General features: G+C 43.3%; 1 protein-coding gene across 1 annotated transcript in view; it reads right to left on the minus strand.

The window, feature by feature from the left end:
- CCDC112 (coiled-coil domain containing 112) overlaps positions 1-26326 on the minus strand; it is a 1199833-nt gene that overhangs the window by 461208 nt on the left and 712299 nt on the right. The window contains exon 6 of the mRNA XM_044059045.1: positions 23993-24383. Within this exon, the coding sequence (XP_043914980.1) occupies positions 23993-24383 (391 nt within the window). The remainder of the gene's footprint in view (positions 1-23992; positions 24384-26326) is intronic.

Consider the following 26326-nt stretch of genomic DNA (forward strand, 5'->3'; position numbering starts at 1 on the left):
TACTTCGCTGGAAGAAATAATTAAATTATGTTGGAGTAGCCCCCAGAAACTATTTTTCCAGTGCTCTCAGATGCATGTTAGAGAATTTCTTAACATCTAGATCCCTGTATGCGTTATACCCCCTCAGAACTGAATTTCTGATGAATATCCTCACAATATGGAGCCTATATATATATTAAATTTCAAACAAAACATCTTATTTTGCCTTAGAGAACATATACCATTATTTATTAACAACTGTTACAATGCTATTTCAAGTCACCATGTCAAACTGCAACAAGGCATGAATACTGCTATGGGAAAAGTATAGCAGCTTAAACTACTGATAGAAAAATAGTGTTAGAGAAAACATTTATTTCTCATGATTATTCTTCACAAAATGGTGTATATTTTCTGTTTCCCGTCCAGTCGTCCAGGTTCCTCTTAAACAGGGCTAGAGAGGTATTCTGCTTGACATAGAGAGGGAGTCTATTCCACAGATGGGGGAGTCTTTGGGACACAAATATATCCGGCCAAGTTCTATTAATGTCACAGACCAGGTTTAGGCCTTGCATGCGGGTTGCTCAACTGGAATTTGTTTTACGGATATGCAGCAACTCCATCAAGGCTGGGTCTGAAATGGCCTTGTATACCAGACACAGGTCACCTCTGAGCAGTCTGTATGAGACTTAGTAGAGGACAGGGCTTTTAGCATATCTGTATAGGATAGGTGTTTGAGACCCTGGAATTTCCTGGTCAGGAACCTCTGTGGTCTCTCCAACTGCTGCATGTGCTTGGCAAGGTACATGCTGAAGGGGGCACTGTACATGACAATGGGTATGATAAGGGAGGAGTACAGGGATGTTATGACCTCCTTGTTCCTGGATGAAATACCCTTATTTATGAGGTGAGCCATGTAGAAAGCCTTCCGTACAAAAGAGGCAACATGGTGGTCAAAAGTCACGTTGCTATCAACCTGGGTGCCAAAGTACCTCATGACTGATTGCATGCTTAGTGTGCTGTTATTAATGTAATAATTAGTGGGGATGACATTTTCCCCAAAGGGGATAATGATGCATTTCTTGGCATTCAGTTTGAGGCCATGCTTCTGGCACCAGTCATTAGTTTGGGTAAGGCCCTCTTGGAGGATGTTCACATCACTAGGGGAATTTAAGAAAGTGCCCAACTTGCAGTCATCTGTAAATGTGGTCAGCCATAGACCTCAGGTTTTGACTGGCACCTCAGAAAAGATTATCCCAAACAGTAGAGACCCCAAGACCGATCCTTGGAGTACTACAAACCCTTTCCTTAAATGTGCCACTAAATAACACACACACACACACACACACACACACACACACACACACACACACACACACACACACACACACACACACACACACACACACACACACACACACACACACACACACACACACACACTTCAGATAAGACTGAATGTACCATAGCATAAAAAAGAAGTTATGTACTCACCATAGTGTTCCATCTGAGTAGTTGTACTTCATTTGCCTTCAACCTGTGAGTTTCAGATCCACATTGGATCCGACACCGCCACATTTTCCAGCTATGGATCCGAGCTCCAAGCTCCTCCCCTTACCCATAATACCCTCCATCTCCCTTCTCCCTTCAGATTGAGTTTGCTGCCTAAAAGGAACCAGACACCAGACCCAACAGCACCTTATCATAAGCATGAGTCACTACCAACGCCCGGGCCTAGACTGGGCCAAGGACCTCACAATTTATACAAAGGTATATGAAGACTGCACAAAGATAAGGTCAGGGGGAAGGCGGGGGGGGGGGGAAGTTGAAGCCAAATTAAGTACAACTACTCAGATGGAAAGTTATGGTTAGTACATAGCTTCTTTATCTGAAGTAGTTTACTTCATATGGTCTTCAACCTGTGGGATGGAGTCCCCAGCTATCATAAATTCCTGGGTGGCCCTCATGGAAGGATATTCTGGAGCACCACAGAACCAAAGGATGCTCTGTTCCTAGACACAATATCCAGCTTGTAATGTGAAATAAAGGTATGAGATGAGGACCAAGTGGCTGCCGAACAGATATCATCCAGAGACACCCTAGATGAGAAGGCAGATGGCGTAGCCATAGATTGAGTAAAATGCGCATTCACTTGTCCCGGCAGAGGCATGCCTTTCACAGCATAGGCTCAAGCAATGCATTGAGAAATCCAGTGAGCAATAGTTACCTTGGAAAGCGGCTTGCCAAGAAGGGTTTAGCATAAGACACAAAAAGCTGATCCAATTTACGAAAAGATTTCGTCCTGTGCAAGAAAAGTCTCAATTGCCTATGAACATCAAGCAGATGCAGCTTGTATTCTCCTTTGTTTTGGAAGTCAGGGAAAAAATGGTAAATTGATAGTCTGATTAATATTAGCTTCCGAGGCTACCTTAGGAAGGAAAGATGGATTAGTGCGCAGCGACACTCTATCTTTGTAAAAGATCATGTAAGACATTTTGATAGATAGAGCCTGAAGCTCTGACACTCAACTGGCAGACGAAATGGTAACCAGGAAAGTAGTTTTCCATGTAAAAAACTGCAAATCAACTGAAGCTGTGGGCTCAAAAGGTGCAGAGACCAATGTCTCCAACATTAAGGTAAGATCCCACAGATGTGTAGGGTCCTTAACTGTGGGAATAAGAAGGAAAGCATCTTTAAGAAAGGTCTTACAAAGTTTGGAAGAAGCCAAAGAAGACATATTCACCCCAACATGAAAATTAGAAATAGCTGCCAGTTGTACTTTAACTGTAGAGGAACTGGCACCCTGATGAAAAATACTCGCCAGAAAATCTAAGACAGCCGAAAGAGGTGCAGTAAAGGAATCCAAAGCCCACTGAGTGGCCCATATGGAGAAACGTCTCCATTTACTACGATACACCTTTCTGGTAGAGGATTTGTGAGCTGCTACCAAAATTGACTTAACAGGGGATGACAATCAGGAAGTCCTAATAATCATGGGAATAGCCAAGCTGCGAGGTTCAGACTGTCCAGATCTGGGTGATGGATCCCCGAGGGATGAGAAAGAAGATACGGGACTGGATCCAACATCCATGGAGAAACTACCAGATGAGACCATAGTACGGGAAACCAAACCTGACGAGACCAGAATGGGGAAATGAGGATCACAGTTCTACCCAGCCTTTGAGCTTTCTGAAGAAACTTCGAAATGAAAGGAAGTGGAGGATAAGCATAAAGGAGACCGGGAGGTCAAGCATGAACCAGTGCGTCTCTGGAGGCTTCAGAGCAAAAAAATCACTGCATTTTGCATTGGAAGGAGATATGAAGAGATCCCAGCAAGGACGACCCCACCTTAGGAAGATCTGTTCTGCTACTGAAGGATACAGAGACCACTCGTAAGGCATCAGAATAGATCTGCTGAGCCTGTCCGCTAGAATGTTGGACCACCCCAGAATGTGCGTTGCTACTAGAAAGCGGCCATTAGAGATTGCCCATTCCCATACTCTCATGGCTTCTCGACAAAGGCGATAACATCTGGTTCCTCCTTGTTTGTTGATACACCAGACTACTGACATATTGTCTGTCTGAAGAGCAAACGTCCCTAGAGGAAGAAAAGCATGAAATGCCTGCAATGCCAAAAGGACAGCTCTCATCTCTACTACACTGATATGCAAACTGGTCTCGGAAGGGGACCAAGTGCCTTGGATTGTCCTTCCTGAGCAGTGCCCCCCCCCCAACTGAGCTGGGAGGCATTCGTGGTCACCGTGGTTTTGGGAAAGGCTAGGTGAAAGGAACATCCCTTATGGAGATCAGGGGAATGAATCCACCACCGAAGGGAGTCTTTACATACTTTTGAGATTCTTACAGGAAAGGACACAGGAAGACCTAACAGGGACTACTGGACCGCAAGTGTCCACTGAAGAACTCTCATATGGAGACGATCCATCGGCAGAAGATTGATCATGGCCACCGTGGAGCCCAATGCCCTTAGGGCAGCTTTGGCTGTCAGAACTTGTGCCTGAAGAATGCGCAACACATCTAATCTCAGATTGCGTATAGGTTCATAGGTAAGAAGTAGGCTATTGGCCCAAGGACCTACGTAAGCCTAGCCAATAAGGATCCCTGGCTTACTCCACCCAAGAAAGTTATTTTCCTGTGCCACTGTCGAGCAGAAACACAGAAGTGATCCCCGGGGTGTATTTCCTATTTCCCTTCCACTCATCAAGATTTTTCTTGAAGAGTGCTAATGAATAACTTTGCTTGCCATAGATGGGTAGCCTGTTTCAGAGTATGGGAAGTCTCTGGGACAGGAATCTATCCCTCCAGCATGTCCTGTTTATTGTGGTGACAAGGTTTAGGTCCCTAGAGCGTGTAGCTCAGAGGGATTGGGATTTCTTTAGGTGTAGCATGTCCAACAGCTCTGGGTTTGACATAGCTTTATATGTTAGGCAGAGATCACCTCGAAGTAGGAGATATGCTACGGAGTAAAGCTGGAGTTTTCTGAGGCGGTCAGTGTAAGGCATTTGTTTGAGGCCAGTAATCCTCTTTGTGAAATACTTATGTGGCCTTTCCAGTTGCTGCAGATGTCTTGTGAGGTACAGTCCAAAAGGGGCATTATACTCTATAATCGGTCTAATGAGTGTCGAGTAGAAGGGAACAGTGACCTCTTTTTTTCTGAATGAGAACCCTTTTATGATGAGGTGTGCCACGTAGAAGGACTTCCTGACTACTGGGGCGATGTGACTATCAAAGCAGAGACTACTGTCCACCTGGGTCCCAAGGTCTCTTATCACACATTCAGTGTTAAGTAGATTGCTGCCTATGTGGTAGTTTATGGGTACAGAGTTTTTACCAAAGGGGTTGACACTGCACTTTTTGGCATTAAGATGGAGGCCATGGCTCTGACACCAGGCATCTGTCTCAGCGAGGCCCTTCTGTAGGATGTCCACATCATTTGAGGACTTGACTATGGCTCCTAGTTTGCAGTCATCTGCGAACTTCGTTAGCCAGAGGCCTTCTGTGTTAGCATGTACTTCAGAGAAGTAGATACCAAACAGGAGAGGTCCCAGGACGGAACCCTGTGGTACTCCACTGGTCAGATTTGGCATCTGCAGCTTTTACAGTGTGGGTTCTGTCAGTGAACCAGTTGGCAACCCATCTTGTGACATAGTGATTTATATCTAATTTAGTGTGTTTAGCTATAATTCCAGAATGGGGGATGGTGTTGAAAGCCTTGGTGAGGTCAAGATAGGCTGTGTGAACCACCTTACCCTCATCTATGGCTTTGGTGACTGCCTCAAAGAAGTTGATCAGGTTCAGGAGGCATGATCTGCCTTTCACAAACCCAGACTGGGTGGGATCCAGAGTTTGGAGGTTACCAATGTTTTTGTTTATGAGTTCCATGATGATATGTTCTATGGCCTTGCAGACCAGGCTCGTCAGGCTAACAGGTCAATAGTTCCAGGGATCAGTGGTGGCTCCCTCTTTGTGGAGTGGGATAACTGTTGCTGTGCGCCATTCAGTGGGCACAAAGCCTGATGCAAGACTAATACTGAACATGGTGCTTAAGTGGGGAGCCAGTTCATTCTGAAGTTTGTGTAAAACGACAGCCTGGGATGTTGTCCGGTCCCATGGATGCTTTGTTTTTGGCTTTAGAGAGTGCAGCTTTTACCTGCATAGTTGTGATTACAGGGACTCTGCATTCTTCCTGTATAGATATGGGCCCTTTAGGGGGTGAGAGGGGGGTAAAGTTAGCACTGAACCTATCTGCCAGGATGTTGGCAATATCAGTTGGTTCTGTAATTTTCGTGCCGTTGTGCTGTAACTCAGAGCAGATCTGGGTGTTGCCATCGAGATTCTTGACATAGCTATAGAATGCTTTGTGGTTGTCCTTAGAATTAGTGGCGATTTTGTTTTTGTAGCTAGCTTTGGAGGATCTTATAAGGGATCTCAGCTTCTTACTGAGGCTGACCAGGGAGCTCCTCCACTCATGGGATTGTACTCTCTTTTGAAACAGTTTCTTCCTTTTTTTGTACAGTTTGTTTATGGCAGGGGACCACCAGATTGGCTTCCTTTTTTGGAGGATAGCATCTTGGTTCTGTTTGGGATAGCACAATCCATGCACTCGTGTAAGTGCTTATAGATTGCATTTGTGTAGGATTCAGCAGTTGTAACTGTATTGTCCATCTGCATGGGTGTCATGAAGTTCACCACTTCTGTCTTAAGAAGCATGAAGTTGGCTTTGTAGAAATTTTTTACTGTGGTTTCCTTAATGGGGGGTGGGGGGTGGGATGTGGATATCAAGGGTGATTAGTTTATGGTCGGATCAGACCAACGAGGAGTTGACTTCAGGTGTGGAACACCGGTCACTCATGTTGATAATGACAAGGTCTAGGATATTGTTGCCCCTGGTGGGGGGTGTGGATAAGTTGATCCAGGGCATTGGAGTTTATGAATTCCAGAAAGCGTTGAGCTAAGGAGTTGGTACACGAGTAGTTTTCCCAGTTAATGGTGGGGCAGTTGAAGTTGCCCATTATTAGGGTGTTTGGTTGAAACCTAATATTTTCCAGTACATCAAGAAAAGAGGAGTGGGAATCCTGGGGCATGGTGGGGGATCTGTAACAAGCTACAATTTGGATTGCAGGTTTGCCCAGAGTTAGTTGCACTTGGATAACCTCGGATGCATTATACTGAGCAACTAGCCTGGTGAGGATATCCTTAATGAATATGAACACACCTTCGCCTTTAGTGTTTTGGTCCAGGTTACATGTCCAAAAAGTGTGGTATCAGTTATAGCCTGGTAGTGCAGGGGTGCTCTCTGGAGCCTTGAACCAGGTCTCAGTCACTGCACAGATATCAATGTTCTCCATTTTAAGGAGTGCCTCGAGTGAGTGCATTTTGAGATTTAGACTTCTGGCATTGAGTAGCATTACCCTTAGTTTTTGCTTTCCTGTTCGTGTTACAGTGGCAAATTTATTTGAACCTTGCCTAAAAAAGGCACTATAGGGGCAGCAAGAGCCTTAGCTAGTATCCGGAATCCCAGGGGTGACAGGTGCAGGCCATCTGTGGCAAAGTATCGTGGTCTGTTGACCATGTCATCCCAAGCAGACAGATTCTGGATCCCCTTAGAATGACACCAGAAGCTTAGCCAATTGTTGAAGTCAATCATTTTGTACTTGTACTGCGGTATCATTATGGGTGATGGCAGAATTCTACTCAGGGCTAGGATCATACCTGCCTAGGCTACAATATCGGAGAGCTCTTCCATGTCTCTTTTCCTATAGTCCAGGGAGGTACGTCTCAGGTCATTCACACCAACATGGACAATGACAGAGTCATATTTGTACTTGTTGTGGAGTGACCTGAGTGCGTGGGTTATGTGGCGGATCCTGGCACCCGACAGGCAGCTGACAGTAACCTTCTCCTTGTTTAGCCTGGTGAGTGGGACATCAGTGTGCCTGACTATAGAGTCACCTATGACTAGTGTGTTGGGTACATTGTTTTGCCTTATTGGCTGTGGTTGAGTGGCACACTGAGTCTGTGGGCTATGTGTCATTTGGGTTGTGTTGGGGTACGGAGGTTGCTTGCGTTTCTGCTTTGGAGGTCTCTGTTGCTTAGACAGATTATTATTGAGAGCCTCTGTGAATGTTTTTGTGTTACTATGTGTGGAATTTGGTGGTGTAGATTTAGTGAGACTATGTGATGAGTGTGGTGTGGTGCAAATGTTTACCTTCTCCTCATGACTGTAAAGTTCAATCTTGGTTAGAGAGAGCTTTACCTCCAGTTTGGCTAGATAACTGCATCTCTCACAGGTTGTAGTGTTGGGTGGTAGGAGGAGAGGGTTGTCCGTGTACATGAGGCAATTTCTACACTGCCTCAAGAGGCCCAGATTCATCAGATAGACAGGAGAGATCACTGGGAGCTGACCCTTGGACATGCCTGAATAAAAAAATATTTTCCTTTAGATAAGTGAAGAAAGTGAGTACAACAGCTGTTTTTCTCTAAGCAAGTGAGAAAAGTAAGTACAAAAACTGTTTTCCTCTAGGTAATGAGGAAGGATGAGTGCTATAGTAATTAGTAGCTTATTTAGTGCTTACAAGTTCTGAACAAGCGCTGAACACGAATAAGCAAATTTAACTGCTAAAACTAAGACTCTGTATCTGCACTAGACGAGTTACAGGACAGAAACAAGTGCAAATGCAGACTTTCAAATCAGAAAGTTGAGAGAGATGGAAGAGATTGCCTAAACGGACAATAACTACAATTTCTGGGCCAGAACCACTCCTTATGTGGTACACAGGTTACCTAGTGCTTACCACTCCCACTGATAAGCTAGAACGCTTCCATCCAACACAGAAAGGCTTGAGGGTATCCTGTCTGAAGTGAGGAAAACCTTCACTTGAGTAGTATCCAGGCAAGCCCCAATGAAGTTCAGAATCTGGACAGGGACCAGTGAGGATTTTTTCAGATTGATGGTGAAGCTGAGTTTGTTCGCTAGCTGAATGAAGTAGTCCCTGGCTTGGCGGAGTAGATGCTCTGAAGGGGCAGCAAGGAGCCAATCATCCAGGTAAGGAAAGATCTAAATACCCTGAAGCCTCAAGTGAGTCCTACAATCACCATTACCTTGGTGAACACCCTGGAGAATGTGGTGAGACCAAAGGGATGGGCTCTGAACTGATAATGATTGGCTCCCAGCCAGAAGCGAAGAAACTTCCGGGAGCGCCTGTCCATCTTGATGTGATAGTATGCATCCTGGAGATAGATCAAGCACATCCAGTCTTTAGCCTGCAGAAAGGGCAGGATAAACTGAAGAGTGACCATCCAGAACTTTGTCTTGACTACTGACAGGTTCAACATGGACAGATCCAAAACTGGTCTGAAGTCCCCCGTTTTCTTCGGCACCAAAAAGAAAGTACAGTTGTGTACACTTACCATAAATGTAGATGTCTGGGAGTATTCACTGTTGCAGTCATTATATTTGGGTTATCTGCTTGCAGTAGCCCTCAGTCGGCCTGATTAACAAAGTCTTGGGTCCTGCATCGGTTGCTGTCCCTTCTTCCGTGACATCAAGTCATCAGGGGTATAAAACATGCAGGCAACGCCATTACATCAGTTTTTCTTGCCCCAGATGTCAGGTGCCCCCATAATGGGAAGCAATTAAATCTATAAATAAACAAGGATATACCTCCAACAAAAAAGCAAATACACCAAAAAGCTTTTGGCCACAGTAAAGGAGAGTAGAGGTATAGCCAAAAGAAGTAAGGGGGCTGGAGGGAGTGTAACCAGGACTGCAACAGTGAATACACTCAAACATCAACATTTATGGTAAGTGTACACAACTGTACTATGTTCTTCATGTTTCACTGTTGCAGTCACCACATTTGGGTAGATTCCCAAAGCTAAGGATGGGAGGAGGAATTTAGATAGCATTAGGACCAGCTATAAGGCCCTGCAAGACTGCAGTGGCAAAGCCAGCTCTGGATTTAGGGAAAATTGGCAGATGGTAATGCTTGGTGAAAGGGGGTGGGAGGTTGGCACAATGGTTAAATTGTTTACCTTGCAGATGCAAGGTGCAGGGCGTGATTCTAACATGGGGTAATTGGCTAGGCATAAAATGGCCCAGAGGGCAGTTAGCCTAGTACTAACCTATGGACCTATTTCCATTTCCATTTCTTTAGGGATGGGAGGTTGGCATAATGGTTAAGGTGTTTACCTTAGAAACACAAAGTTCAGGGTTTGATTCTCACATGGGGTAATTGGCTAGGCTTAAAAAATGGTCCCCGAGGTCAGTTAACCTAGTATGAATCTATGACTCTATAAGTATGTACAGAACTCCAGGTAACAGCTTCTAGGATGTCCCTGGTAGGGACGTCTCTGAGAAAGGGTGTAAATGTAGATGCAGCCCTGAGTGAGTGGGGTCTGATCCCCTGTGGGATAGGTTTTCCATGGTGCTTATATCGGAAATTAATGCAACGGCCTATCCATTTGGAAATGGTTTGCTTTTAAATAGCCTTCCCCTCTGCCCCTGCAGCAAATGCCACCAGCAGTTGTTCATATTTCCTTTGAGGTTTAGTCCTGTCCAAGCAGTTGTGTGTGCACATCTAGGACTGCAGTATCCATTACCCTTTGTTCTGTGGATTAGGAGAGAAGGTTTGCAAATGAATGGACTGATTAAGGGCCACACTGGATACCACCTTGGGCATGAAGGAGGGATTGGTCCTGAGGGACACCCTGTCTGCATGAAAGATGATGAAAGGCTCCACTGCCATAAGGGCCTGTAATTCAGATACCCTTCTTGCTGAAGTGATTGCTAAAAGGAAAATTGTTTTCCAAGAAAGCAACATTAAGTCTGTAGTGGCAGCTGGCTTGAAAGGAGGAAGTGTAAGTTTCTCCAATACAAAGTTAAGGGCCCAGGCTGGAGTTGGAGCTCTCCTGGGTGGTCTTAAAATTTTGGCCCCTCTGAGGAACTGCATGAGCAGTGGATGAGAGAAGAGGGAAGGTTCTGTGTTATAATGAGCTGAAATAGCTGAGGCGTGAATTTTGATGGAGGAGAAAGACAGGTCCTTGTGAAGCATCTCAGTTAAGTATTGTAAAATCTAAGGTAAATTGGGCACTGCTGTGCTCATCCCTTGAGACTGGTTCCAGGCACAGAATCTTTTCCATTTTTAGCATAAGATTTTCTAGTACTAGGACTCCTTACCTCTAAAATGATATCCATCACTAGTTTACTGAGGGATGGTAAAGGAGAGATTAGGTAATTAGCCAGGCTGCTAGGTTCATTGTGTGAAGCTGAGGGTGCAGAATCTGGTTCTCCTGCTGAGACAACAGGGTAGGAGTCTGAGGCAGGTTCCATGGTGCCAACAGTGACATACTGCACAAGAAAGGGTACCAGTGTTGGCGTGGCCAGTCTGGTGCAATCAAAATTGTCCTTGGTTTGTCTTGTTTGATCTTTAGTAGTACTTTGGAGAGCAGAGGCAGAAGAGGAAAGGCATAAACTGATAGGTTTTTCCAGCTGAAGGACAGAGCATCCACTTTCCAAGCTTGTTTGTAGGGTGTCCTTGTGCAAAATTTGTCCACTTAATAGTTGTGGGGAGAGGCAAACAGGTCTATATCTGGGCTCCCCCATTTGCTTGTCAACATGTTGAAAATCCTTGGTTCCAGTTTCCACTCGTGTGGGTCCATGAGGTTTCTGCTTAGTTCGTCTGCCAGTGTGTTTAGATTTCCTGGCAGGAATTGAGCTTGTAGATGAACTTGGTAGCTCAGGCTGTGTTCCACAATGCCATGGCTAGTATGCAGAGGGGTAAAAATGTGTACCCCCCCCTGCTTATGTACCACATAACAGTGGTGTTGTCCATCTTTACCATTCATTGTCCTGGAAGAATGTGGTCCTTGAAGGCTATCAGAGCATTCTGTGCAGCTAACATTTCTTTTTGATTGATATGCAGGCGCTTTTGACCTGAGTTCCATTTTCCCTGAATGCACTTTCCTGCCAGGTGACCCCCCCCCCCATGCGTAGTCTGATGCGTCTGATGTTAGGGTTTGGGTGGCAGGGGTTAGTGTGAATGGTAGTCCCTTGTTTTGGTGGCAGGCCTCTGCCCACCAAAGGAACTCTAGGCGTAGGCAAGGTATGATAGGAATCATTGCTTCTAGATCCTGAGAATGTTGACACCATAGGCTTTTTAGATACCACTGTAGTTTCCTCATAAGCAGTCTTGCATATGGAATTAGAAGAATGCAGTAGGCCATGAACCCTAATGCTTGTAGTATTTGCCTTGCAGATAACAGGGTTTTTATGGCCACTTGTTTGAAGTAGGTTGTCAAATGAATTTGTTTCTCTGGCATGAGGAAAACCATCTGGGATATTGTATTCAAGCTTGCTCCCAGGAATATAATTTGTTGACAGGGTACCAGGTGTGATTTCTTTTCATTTATGGTGTACCCCAGACAAGTTAACACTCTTTGTACAAAGGCCAGATGATTCAAAAGTATGTCCTGGCTTTCTGCCTGAATTAGACAATCGTCCAGGTATGGGTATATCTGAATATTTCTTTGCCTGCAAAATGCAATGGCTGGAGCTAGGCACTTTGTGAATACCCTGGGCACAGTAGATAAGCCAAACGGCAGTGCAGAGAACTGATAGTGCATGTAGCCTACTTTGAAGCATAGGCATCTTCTGCAAGATTCCCTGATTGAGATGTGCAGGTATGCTTCCTTTAAATCTAGTATTGCTAACTAAGCATCTTTGCCTAGCATAGAAAGCAACTGGTGAAGAGCCAGTATCTGGAATTTTGGAATCACTAAAAAGGTGTTTAGAGTAGACAGGTCCAGGATAGGACGCCATGAATTGTCCTTTCTGGGTACCAGGAAAAGTCTTGAGTAGAAACCTTGTCCCTTTTCCTCTTCTGGTACCAAATGAATATCCCCCATGCTTAAGATTGAAAGTAGTTGCCTTTGGGCCTCTGCCCACTGATTTGGGGGTAGATCTGGCCACCCGCTTGGTGTTGGTAACGTGTGGAAGTAAAATCTGTATCCCTGGGACACTATATTTAATACCCATTTGTCTTGGGTAATCAGTTCCCAGTTTTTTGCATGAAGAGCAATCTTTCTTCCCAAAGAGGCAGTCAGTTGAGAAGTGCTTGGAAGTTTTAAAAATAAGTCATTGAGACAGTTTACCACAGGTGGGAGTTTTATTACTCCCAGATTTAGAAGAGGAGGCCCCCCACTGCTTAGTCCTGTGCGTACCCTGGGACTGAAGCCTGGGAGCTCTCCTGGATCTGGGTTTGGACTGAGAAGGTCTGGAAGAGGCAGGAAAGGACCAATTCTTGGAAGGCCAATGCCTACTAAACCTTGGAAGTTATACTTGTAAAAAATCTTTAACAGTTTGCATAGATTTAGCTTTTTCCTCCATCTTTTTAAGAACTACTGCCTTGTTGCCAAACAGGCAGTCCTGGTTTAAGGGAGCATCCAGTAATTTCGCTTTAACATGATCTGGCAAGGATTGCTCCTTGAGCCAAGCATGCCTTCTAAGTACATACACAGTTGGAGCAGCCCTGCAAGATGGCTACAGTGAATCAAAACCACATTGCAAAGTATGTTTTCCAACTTGTTCAGCTGAATGCAGTAAATCCTGTAAATACTTATTTTCAGCACAATCAGGAATCAATATCATTTTCTGTTTAAGCAATCCAATAATATGCTGCTGATACTTTAACATATGAATCTGACAGTTTAAGACCCTAATGGCCAAAGTTGTAGAAGTGTATACCTTCTTACCCCATCTATCCAGCACCCTGGAGTCTCTATCAGAGGGAGTAGAACTTTCGGCAGTAGTAGCTTTAATGCCCTTGGGTGCCTGTGAAATGGTCTCAGGATCCGCAGTAGGATTTTTAAAAAGGAACTTGTGAGAGTCAGGGACCATGTAATATCTATCAGGTTTTCTGGGAGCAGGAGGTAAAGAGGCAGGGGTCAAGCTAGATTCCGAAAAGGCATCATCAACATTGTCTAGTACAGGAGGTATGGCTAAAGGCCTGTGCTGGGGCAGGAGTAAGAAATCCCTAAGCCTCTTTTTAGAATCAGAAAAATCCTGACTTTCCCAATGAAAATGCTCCCTGAGAGTATGCAAGGTTTCATCAAAAGAGAAATCCTGTGGGGGGGGGGGGGGAGGGGGCAGAGGGAACAGCATCAGAATCCTCATAGGTAGATAAGGGTAAATCCTGGTCATCAGAGGAAACAGAAAATTCAGAATCCTGGTCAGAAGTATCATAAGCAAACTCAGTCCTAGGTCTCTTAGATGGGGAAGGCTGGCTTTCCATGATTAAAGTAATAAGGTCTTCAGCCATCCTTATCATTTGTTTTTTAGGCATAGAGGCCTGACCATGCAGTCTGGGCGTCAGTTTTCAAGGCATGGTTCAAGTTTTAGGCCTTGAAGAAGAAGATGGTATTGGTTTAATACGCAAGTCAGTAGGCCTGAATACACCCTCAGAAGCTGGTGCCTGCACAGCGGCTCCAGACCTATGCCAAGGTAGAGATATCCGCAGGTTCAACAGTTGAAGCATATCGGGACATACCAGACTCCGAATGGGTCTCAGTAGAGGCCTGCGAATCTGAAGTAGTGGGTATCAGGGGCTGGGAAAGCGCCTCACTGAGTACTGGTGAACTGGCTACTGGCTTAGGAGAAGCATCGTCGGCAGCTTTGGACCTAGACGGCCTGTCTCTGTCTTTATCTTTGCGTTTTTTCAGAATGTCGGTAGTCGGATGGCTTACCGAAGACATATCAGGAACTTGCAGACTTTGGATCCAACCCAGTTTGGCTTTGTCAAAGGCAGATCCTGCCTCTTAAACTTGGTTGACTTTTTCGAGACAGTCACCAAGGCCATTGATGAGGGAAAGGCAGTCCATACAGCCTACCTCGACCTGGCAAAGGCCTTCGACACAATACCCCACTCAGGTATCATCGAAAAACTCATCAGCTTGAATGTAAACCCATACATCACAAGATGGGTTGCAAACTGGCTAAGCGACAGAACCCACAGGGTCAGAGTTGCTGGAGCCATGTCAGACTCAAAGCCTGTCACAAGTGGTGTCCCACAGGGCTCAGTCCTGGGTCCACTCTTGTTCGGCATCTACTTTTCTGAAGTACAAGCAAACACAGGAGGGTTATGGCTGACAAAGTTAGCAGATGACTGCAAACTGGCCATAGTCGAAAACACATCTGACACAGATATCCTCCAGAAGGGCCTCACAGAACGGATAACTGGTGCCAGAGCCATGGCCTGAAGTTAAACGCCAAAAATGCATAGTCATACCCTTCGGGAAAAACAAGGTTACCCCTAGCTACCATATAGGTGACAATCCACTGAGCACAGAAAAGTCATCAGGGATCTGGGGACCCAAGTTGACAGTAGTCTTCGTTTGACACTCATGTTGCTAAAGTAGTTAGGAAAACCTTCTATATCGCCCACCTGATCATGAAGGGATTCACATCTAGATCAAGGGAGGTCATCGTCCCCTGTACTCATCACTCATTAGACCTATGATTGAGTACAATGCCCGTTCGAATGTATCTGACCAGACACCTGATGCAGCTTGAAAGGCCCCAAAAGTTCCTCACCAAAAGGATAAAGGGTCTCAAAAATATGTCTTATGCTGCCCGACTGAAAGAACTCCAGCTTTATTCAGTCTCATACCGCTTGCTCAGAGGTGACCTGTGCCTGACATATAAGGCCATGTCAAACCCAGATTTGATGAATATGCTTCACCTCAAAAATCTAGATCCCTCAGAACCACAAGGGCGGAGACTTAAACCTTGACACGGTTATAAATAGAACGTGCTGGAGGGACAGATTCATCACCCAGAGACTCCCTATGCTGTGGAACAAAATCCCGGTACATGTGAGGCAGAGCACCTCGCTGGCCTTGTTCAAGAGGAATCTTGACCAATGGATGGGAGATCGCAGATATACCCCAGGGATTACTTCAGTGTCACTGCTGACAGAGGCACAGAAAAATGATAGGCATAGTTTTTATTCAAACTAAAGGGGTGGCGAAAGCCACATAACTATGGGCTAGGCTTATAAATGCCCTTGGGCAGATAGCCTAGTATGAACCTATGAACCTATAATTGAACCAAGCACCATAATATTTGGAAGCGAAAATACACCAACGATGGATAGTTTGTGGTTTAAATAAGGCACAAAACTAACAGTGAGGTAAGTCGTGGTCAGGGCCTAGGCAAGGAATACAGTACGAACGAAAATCTTTATGAGGTATTTGCTTTCCACATGTAATGCAATTATTTACTTTTACTGACATCGGTTAAGAGCAAGAAAAAGTTTCCCCAACAAGGTAGTTAGCTTTTAGTTGAAGACTTTGGTTCTGAAACTCGAAAATGAAAATTTCAGGAGTCGGCCAACCGGCACTTGCGAACTGCTTCTGCTTCAGGCACTGCATGGCAAGAAAGACTGGTGTAATGGCATCGGCTACATGCTTTATACTCCTGATGATGTGACATCATGGAAGAAGGGACAGCAACTGACACAGGACCCAAGACTTTGTTAATTAGGCCGACTAAGGGTTACTGCACGCAGATAACCCAAATGTAATGACTGCAACAGTGAAACATGAAGAACATCCTGGAATAAATGCCGGATCTGGACTGGTTTGGGGGGACCAGTTGGATGACTCGTTTCTTGAGCAGCTTTCTTATTTCTAGCATTGCTTTCTCCCATTACATGGGTGGGATGTCTGGGAAGAGCTTGTTCGGATGAGGAGGTTCCTTGAACGGAATGAAATATCCTCTGGGCTGCTGCCCAGGTTTCTCCGAGAAGGGTTCTCGGCACCTGAAATTCCTACGACCCCGCTGCCTCTAGGGCGGAGTCTGTCATAACCCCTCTGCCTCTGGGGGAAGGAGAATCCTGAGTGTCCCGGGAAAATGTCTGAGACTTCCAGAACCACATCATCTTCATTCCTCGTTGATTCCTGGAAAGGAATCTTTGAGGAGACGAGAAGTGGATCCCGACAGCAGACAGCGTCTTCCCATCCTTCTCGCTCTGGACCAGTGCCTCTCTCACCGATTTCCCAAAAAGGGAAGCACCATCATATGGGGCACTGGTGAAAGATGCCTTGAAGGGCTCTGAAAATTGACACAACTGAACCCAGGCATGATGCCTAATGGCAATGTCTGTTCCAGCCGCCCTTGTGGCTCCCTCTGTGGCAAGAGAGAGCAGTCGCATGGATGTATTGGCAACCGCTTTGAGAGTGGCCATTTGGGCAGAGAATGTCTTTTTGTCCTCCGCCGACATGGACTCTGGGGTTGACTCCATGACTTCCTTCACAAAATCTCTCTGGAGTCATTCTCTCTCTGGAGTCGAATGACATGTGCCATACAGTTCAGCACCCTCACCAGGAAGGTCGCTGATGCATATACTCACTTCCCAAAACAGACCAATGCCCTTGATTCTCGATCAGGGTGATGAACCATGGAACTCTCCTGAGCGAGCTCCTTCTTGGTGGTGGCTGCAACCATCATCGCATCTACTGGGGACCCCTTGTTCCAATGCGTCCTATCTGATGGGGGGCACAAGACTTTGTTGGGGTGCTTGAGAATGGGCTTTATGGTGTCTGGCTCCTTCCATGACCTAGATGTTATGAGATCCATCAAAGGATCCGCTGGAGGGCACACCCAAGAGGTAGATGGACCTGAGCCGAATGCCTCCAGGAACATAGACTCATCTGGGGTCAGTTTTGGGGCAGAACACTCCCCCCTCTGGTGGAGGAAATCCATGATGTCTCCATACAAGAAATCCTGGGGGGTGACCATGGGGAACCTTCCCATTCCTCCAAGTCCATGTCTTCGGTGAGGGACTCTGGTTAAGAGTCCAAGTGCCTCCTCTTACACGTTCATTTGCAAGGCACCTCCTTGGGGGGACTCTCTGGGGAGGACTCACAAATGTCTTGCTGTTCCGTCATCGGACCTTCCTGGGGCATTGCGACTATGGGCTGTCCCTGAGATGGCAAGACAGTCGGAACCGCACTTAGAGCTGAAGGGGTCTGGACGGAGTCAGAGGATGAGATGGTCAGAGGTCTTGACCTCGCGAGAACTCTCTCCACCACATCGAATGCCAAGAGGGAATGAACCTCCTGGGAAGTATTAGTGGGGGCCATTCCCCCCTGACTTGACAGGGGAGTCAGAGCCATGCCTCCAAGAGCCAAGACACCGAATGGGATGCTCCGCAGCACTCGGAGCAGAGAGCATCCCCTCGGATCTGACCCCAAGGCTATGGCTCCAAGAGCTTGGATCCGATCCAGTTGGATCCAACAAGCTCAAGGTGACAGCTGACGTTGAGGTACATGGTACTGTCGGCACCGACACCCCCCCCCCCGACCCCGAGGGTCCTCAGATCCAACAACTACAAAACTGCAGGTTGGATTGGAAAAGGGGTTATTGGTCAGAAAAAAGGTGCCCCCTCCGGAGGGAGAGGGTGGCGGCAAGACCCCTGTCTGGATCTGTGTGCGGATAAACCTCCACATCATCTTGTCCATCTCCACTTTGCTGAGACTCCAGGTGGAGTGGGATGACGCCACCGAAACTGGTCGGGAAAGCCGGTGGGGAGAGGATCTAGCAGGGGGCTCGGGGGAAAATCTGAGTGAGTGCAGACGGGGAGACCACGGCCTAGTAAGAGGCCTAGCTTTGAGTGGCGGACCCACCTGTGACGAATAGTCAGGGGACTGCTTGCAAGACTGGTCTTTCTTGGACTTGTCCTCTTCCCCGGACCTCTTGGCGGGAGTGTGAGTCCCAGAGACCGGGGAAGAGGTAGAAGATGTGGCAGCCATTGCTCCCCCAGCAGAGGAAGAAGGGACAACCGTTTCTGAAGAGGGAAGCTGACCTTCTAGGATGAGCTTGTCCTGCCTGTTCTTAAGTGCTCTGGAGTTGAATTCAGCACAAATAGGACAGGAGGACTTGAGATGGTCTGCATCCGGGCATACCACGCACAGAGTGTGGCCATCCGTTGGGGAGAGCTTATGACCACACTCTGTGCATTTTCTGAAGCTTGCTTTAGGAGCTTCTGACATCCCTATACCACACACACACACACACACACACACACACACACACACACACACACACACACACACACACACTGTAAGAAAGTTAAAGTAGGGAAGAAGAAAACTTTTTGTTTTGTCTGACACAGATGCGGGGAGGAAAGAAAGATAAAAGGTAGAGAATAGGATAGGATAGAAAAAAGTTTTAACACACTTACGATACCCACTAAACTAGAGCTCAGAACCACGCCTGTACCAATGCTGGTGGTAAACGAGATCTGAAGGGAGAAGGGTGATGGGGGCATTAAGGGTAAAAGGAGGAGCTTGGAGCTCGGATCCCTAGCTGGAAAATGCGGCCGTGTTGGATCCGATGTCGATCCGAAACCTACAGGTTGAAGACGAAATTAAGTAAATTACTTCAGATCAAAATATATCCCCTTTCTAAGCACCTTACTCAAACTATAACACTAACCCAGGCAAAACAATTGGAACTGGGATCTTTAGAAAAGGGTAGGAACAAATTACATAGGAAAGAATGGAAACTGTGGGGACAATAACATTCAGAGGGGAACAAGGTTTAAAAGAATGCAGGATCTGAATGAGCTATGTAATGTCTGACTGACAATGACTGGACAGATTATAGGTGATGTATAACGTTTGCAACTACAATTGTGTCAATGTGGTTTTTAACGTATAATGTTTGTAACTAGAATTGTGTCAGGATGGTTTGTTTTCATTTATATAAATGTATGATTATTTATACCATATGTGATAATTTAATAAATCTGTTTCTTGTTTAAAAAATACATAAATAATAAGATAACAAGAAGTATTTTATTTATTTATTTTATTTTACATTTGTTTACCGGGCTAGTCCAACTGGATATATTTCCATTTTCAGCAGAGGCCCGGGGAGAAAAGCTCCAAATGTCCAACAAAAATAGAGACCTCCTAGGGTAAGGTACCTGTAAAACCAACCAAATAGACAACAAAATAAAGGTACAGGTACTCCACGACAATCGAAGCCAACCAGTCTCACGTACAAAATCCTTTATTAAGAACAGTGGAACAGTAAGCGCTTTCGCGTCTACAATGGACGCTTCATCAGACTTCAATAAAAACTTTAAAACAGTTTCAATAAAATACTCAAGAGCATAGTCACATGGACCAATGGCTGCTTAGTCACAATTATAGTAGTATCACACCTGAAGGGTGTATGTAATTACACATTATCTTAAAGGCAAAAACCTTATTCCTAAAAACTGTTCAACAAAATATATTCAACATACTTAACTTGAAAATACATAAAAAGCTCAAATATAATATAAATCAAAATAATAATATAAATCAAAAATAACATTAAAAATAAAAATCAATTGTGTTTAAGAGCACGATCTCTAAGGAAAGGTTTTAAAGTAACTCTTTCATTGAGACCATGCCCAACATCTGCTTGCAGTCTAATAATCCATTTGTTCTCCTCCTTTTCAGTGAAATTCCCTATGTTCCCTAGTCTCATGGAGGTATGTATCAACTCCAATACTAAAAACTCAAAACTGTGCCTAGTGCCTTTCGATAAAACATGTCTCGCTAATGCATTAGTTTCATTTTCTTTATTAATGGCATATGGATGCTCTCTGATTCTCTCCCTAAGAGTTATATTGGTCTTCCCTACATAGAACATTCTACATGTCTGGCATACTGCTAGATATACTAGGTTACGAGTCCTTCAATCTGCATAATGGTTGAACTCATAAACCTTCATAATGTCTGGATGTTCACATCTAACGTCCTTCGAAATAAAAGAGCAGTGGTTACAACTACGGCATGGGAAAGTACCTTTCCTAACTGATGTAGGTCTACTATCCTTTTCTCTCTCATAACACTAAATGTCTTTCAAGCTTCTACTCTTCTTATAAGAGAAGCTGGGGTTAGTTCCTAAGATGACTTTCAGCCTTTCATCTAATAGTAGAATTCTCCAATTTTTCTTGATAACATTTGTAATCTTCCTGTTCCTATCAGTGTAAGTAATAACCATCCTTTTCTTGTTTGTGGGAGCATCAACCACTTCCAAACCTATATTAGGACTCTTGTGAATGTAGGGTTTGGCCTTCCCTTCACGTTCAACAAATGCTAGATTTGATAAATCTCTGTCATGGTAACCCCTTTTTTGAATTCATCCTGTAGATTGGTTATAGCTACTTCAAAGTCCTTGTTGTTGCTGGTTAGGTGAGAACATCTCATAGCCTGATTCCTTACTATATTTTTGTGTATGTGAGGTGGATGCATACTATCTCGATGTAAAAATGCATTCTTTCTGCATGGCTTCCTATAGATCTCAGTTTCTAGCATGCCATCTCCCTTTCTCAAAGTTACATCTAAAAATCTTATACAGCTCCTTGACCATTCCCCAGTTAGTCTCAAAAAGGTTGTAGTACTGTTGATATATGACAGAAATTCAATCAAAGTCTGTTGATCACCCTCCCAAACAAAGAACAGGTCATCTACAAAGCATTTGTAGTATTTGATGTTCCTAGAATATATATTATTGGAGAGAATATATGTAGACTCCCAATATGCTAAAATCAAATTAGCATATGAGTTGGCACATGCCATGCCCATGGCTACTCCCATGGTTTGCAAATAGTATTTGTTGTCATAAATGAACACATTATTCTCTAGCACCAGTTCCATCAAGGAGGTTAACCTCATAATCTTACTATTGCTAAAACTCTTACCTAAGAGAAACAACCTCAAAAAGTCAATGCCTATATCATTGGGTATACTGGTAAAGAGGGATTGAACATCTAAGGTTACCATATAATCTGCATCAGTGAAACTAATACTCTCTTTATTACTGGATAGAGATTCTAAAAATTGTTGAGTGTCTCTCAAAATAGAAGACGTTGAATCTACTGCTGGTCTAAGTTGCTTTTCTATGTATATAGAAATGCTCTCAGTAAGCCAACCCCTTCCTGAAACAATAGGTCTAAAGGTGGGGTTGTTCAAAGTTTTGTGTACCTTTGGTAAACCTCTAATCACCGGTGCCAATGGCTTCTCAACATGAAAATATTTGTAAAGATCAACATCAATAAGATTGCCTATCAATAACTCATAAAGTTCTGCATGCACATCACCAATAATTTTGTTCAACTGTATACCATTCACAGCTTGATACGTTGTTGTTTCTGATAACATTGAGCACATAGTATCATGATAATAGTCTGAATCTGAAACTACTATTGCTCCGCCTGTAACATATAAAAAGATTATCATGCACAAATATAAAAGAAAAATTATGTTAAAAATAATCAGAGAGCATTAGCTAAAGAATTTGTACTATTTGTGCAACACAACATACGAAAAGATTATCATACACAAATATACAAGAAAATTACGTTAAAATAATCAGAGAGCATTTGCTAAAGAGATTTATACTATTTGTGAAACACAAAACCTAAAAAGGATAAGACACTCTTACATTAAGATCTGTGAGGTATCCTTAAACATGGCCAATAACCTGCCCTCTCTAGTGAAAAGCAGCAAACCTTCTAGGATTGTAGATATATGAGGCACTTAATTTTAACAGAGAAAAGTTTTTTTTTTCTTTGAAATTTATACAAAACATCAAGTGGTCTGTGAGATGGTGGCAGAATACAACAACATGCAGAATTCCTTTTCCATACATTTTGAAAAGCCTTAAACAGATGGGGCACTCTTTTTATGGACTCTGAGATTTTAAGCATTTTGGCCAGTATTCTGAGATTTTAAGCATTTTGGACAGTCTCCTTTTAGAAGAAGAAGACATTTCAAATGTAGACCTATCGTAGTTTTGACAGATGGTGTTAAAAGTTTCACTAACCTTACTATGATGTGGTACAGAACCTGGAAAGTGACAAGATGTGTCCTCATGATAAGACTGAATATACTGTGGATGAAAGCTTTAAAATGGGAAAATGCTTTTGTCCTCATCAGATGCAACAGGAAAAGACTCATCTCCTCTTAGCTTAGTAGTGAACCTTGGATAGTACCAAAGTAAGCAAAGGCTGGCTAAGCCTCACCAAAAGTCTACATTAGTCCATGTATGGTACGTTAAGAAATAGTGGGCCTTTCGCTGAAGTGTCAGTTATTTCTTCAGCAAGCCTTTCAAATTCAACCACAGTTGAAGGGACTACATGAGACACTTAGCCCAAAGAAGTGAGCATCACTCAACAGCAAACAGTTTAAGCTCTCCACATGTCAAAGCCTCCAATTCAAGCTTACAAATGTATTCTTCAGGATCCTGCTATTCAGGATGCAATACCTCTAGCACAATCTCTGGTAAGACAAACTTTTTTATCTTGGTCAGTATAAAATCAGGTACCTGCTTCAATTTGACCTTTAGTACTTTGATCATTAGAAGCTTTCTAGGCATTAAAAAGATAGACTTGACCTCTCTGATAACATCACTCAGCAATAAGGATATGCAAGCCTCAGGCAATGAAAAAAAGCTGCCAAAGAAATCCCACAGCCCATGGGAACATATTTTCTTTACAATGATTTCTGTCTTCTCTTTGTTAAGAAATTTAACTTTTTTGTTTACTTCTTGCCCTTTTAAATTTCCTCTCCACAAATTCTGATACCACCGAGTCTAGTTTTGGTAGCTTTTTGAAACTGTTTATAATGTTGACAATCAGGCCCTAATCAGCACAGGTATTTGGTATAAATTAATTAGGGATCACTTGTGTACTGCAATTACAACTATTTATGGAATTAGGCATTGGGGTACTTAGATAAATAAAAATAATAAAGTTTAAAATATGAAAAAATCAAATGTAGCCACTACAATGAAAGTGGAACTTCTGCACAGTAAAAATACATCAGCCAAGTGAGATCTGTACAACTGTCAAAACATCAAGAAGAACTGAAGACACCAATATGGCAGATAAGAAGTCACATGCACTCTTAAATCTGTATTTTTCAGCAAAGGCTTTCATTGCTGCATGCAGTGAAGGTAAAAGACCTCAGCTTTTGCAGGTTTATTCCAGCACACTCAAAGTATGTGAGAAGATAAATAATAATGTATTCAATTCACTGCTTCACTATCTATTCTCACACATAATTATTTTTTCATTCAGATTGTAATTTTTAAAGAAGTCTAGTAAAGTAAAATGAATGAAATAAGGAAATATCAAAAACACCACTCTGTACACAGAATTGTAGACTCATTTGCTGGAGGTCTAACAGCAGTATAAACAACTTGTATTAATTTGTAGGTAAAAAAAGCATTTAATACAATTATGTGACATTATTTTTGATGAAACTGTCTTGACTTTTAGCACTATTAGCTTTTTTTAACTCATCATTGAGAAACGAAGGGTGAAGGCTGAATCCAAGAAGTTCTGCATGACTGGTTATCCATGTCTAATAAAATTAAATGTAGAGACAAGAGGGTGATAAAAGCATTACAGGTACTAGATTAGAAATATTTTTTTACCTCTTTCTTTCTCTCTTCCAGAAACAGAAATTCCTGATACCATTGTTCATGCTGCTTAACGTCATCTTCAGTTCTTCCAGGCAAATACTGCAATGCCTCTTCCAGGAACTGTGCTTTTCCTTTATACTTTGTCCAAACTTTTAGGAAGTTCTGATGATCATAATTATCCCACCCTCCTTGTCTTCCTCCAGTGTCTTCCAGATATTTTTCAAGTTCTACCACTTCTACTGGTAGATTAGCATGGACAGTTTTAAACAAAGGAACTTTGGTTGATTGAGATGTTGGTGTTTTTTTAGCAGATGCATTAACTAATGTCCAAGCTTCCATTTTCTTATCTAGTGCAGTAAGCTCATTAGAGGTGATTTTTTCTTCTTTCAACAGGCTTTCATATCTTATGGAAGCAAAAGAAAAGAAAAATGCACATGAAAATAAGGCCCTTAATATTAGAAGGGGAAGATAACAGAAGAAATATTAGAACATTAGGTACTTTCATTACTAATGCAATGGATACATCTATGAAGTCTAGTTCCTTTCCATTATACTTCTGTAGTCTTCAAGAAGAATTACATTTTGATAGTCAGTTTGAAACCTGTGAAAATATTTCATATCAAAATGGCATTCAGTGTTTAGAGAACACATTTGTGTAGGTAATACCATAAAAACCAGAACTATGAGGAAGGAGCCATTAAGGCAGTTATCTTTACTTATGGAATGACTCACAGGTACAACACAGAAAACACAGCCCATTTTTTCACTAGCAGTGTCTCCCTGCATGAGCTGACACAGACCTTTTATGTCATTGCTTTACTGATATAGACTGTTACGAGCAAGGTATATAAAGTACAGGTCTGTAAGAACTTATCATAACTTTATATGTCTAACTGATCACTGCTGTGGTATTACTAACAAACTAACAATTAGGATATCCTGTTATGGATAGTCATACCTCTGGCCAGCATACCAAAGCCTGAGTCTTCATCTTGTGCAGTACATCCAATATACGCCCTAAGGCCAAAGGTGCTAAAAGGTATATAAGGGATGTACGGGCACAAATGATCTCAAGCCTTTCTTGCCCCAGACCAAGGTACTGAAGTAGAGGTAGCTATTTACAAAATGTACAAATCAAATGAAGAGGGGGGAAGAAACTGTCCAACTCAGACAAAGGAGAAAATAACAGGGGGCAATGAGGGTAGGATGTAATACTGCAACAATGATCAGCCGGACATCTACTGTTATGGTGAGTTCTTATACAACTGAACTATGTCCTTCACTGGATCACTTCCAGTATTACTAACAACTGGGAGATTCCCAAAACTATCTAAATAGAAAGGAAGAAGTACAGAGATGTAGAAAAAATGCCTATACTTCCTTGAAGGATAGATCTAGCAAAACCTACTCCAGCCCTAGAAAAAAACATCAGTCTTATAAACTTTGTCAAAAGGGTGAATAGAAGACCAAGTAGCCACTTCTGGAATGAATCTAGACCTTTGAAGAAGGCACCAGTTCCAAGGAATGGGCTTTAACTAGACTAGGGAGTTGTTTTTTGTGAAAAGAATAAGAGAAATAAATAGCATTGGAAATACAGTTCTTGAAGGCCGAGTTTCTTGTTCCAAAAAGAGACACAGAGATGATCAGATTTTCTAATGATCTTGTGTTTTTATTAAAGTAAAATTTGAGTTGCCTGTGGATGTACAAAGAGAAAAAGAGCCTTTATCCTTTCTTATCAGGAGATGGAAAAAGGTAGGATGTTTGACAGAATGATTCAAGGAAACCTCACTGGCCACCTTCGGCATAAACAGGAAGTTATGTACTCACCATAATGTTCGATGTATGTAATCCATCACGACTCAAATTCTTACCCGTGGGTTCAGAGCAGAATATCGGCTCCAACTCGGCCAAACTTTTCTAGCTCGAAGTCTTCTATTGGCTGGGCTAAGCAGGTATCCTATGGTGCACTACTCCATATCTCCAGATCTAGTTTGCTGCAATACTCATTCATACCCCATGCATACACAACATCCAGATAAAAAGAATAAGCTTAAGTAAACGGAACTCTGTAAATAACAACCTAACCTCCAGATCCTCCAGGAAGGGGGAAGGTGGGAGGGTAAGTAAGAATGTGAGGCGAGATGGACTACATACATCGAACATTATGGTGAGTACATAACTTCCTGATGTTATGTAGTCCTATCTCGCCTACATTCTTACCCGTGGGACAGCATTCCTAGCACTTACATCCTGGGTGGCTCATAGGAAAATACTCCTGAGTACTGTGGAGCCAAAGGACGACCTGCCCCTAGAAACCATGTCCAATTTGTAATGAGAAACAAATGT

Source organism: Protopterus annectens, chromosome 17.part0 (genome assembly GCF_019279795.1).
Source record: "Protopterus annectens isolate FY-2018-M chromosome 17.part0, PAN1.0, whole genome shotgun sequence".
NCBI lineage: Eukaryota > Metazoa > Chordata > Ceratodontiformes > Protopteridae > Protopterus > Protopterus annectens.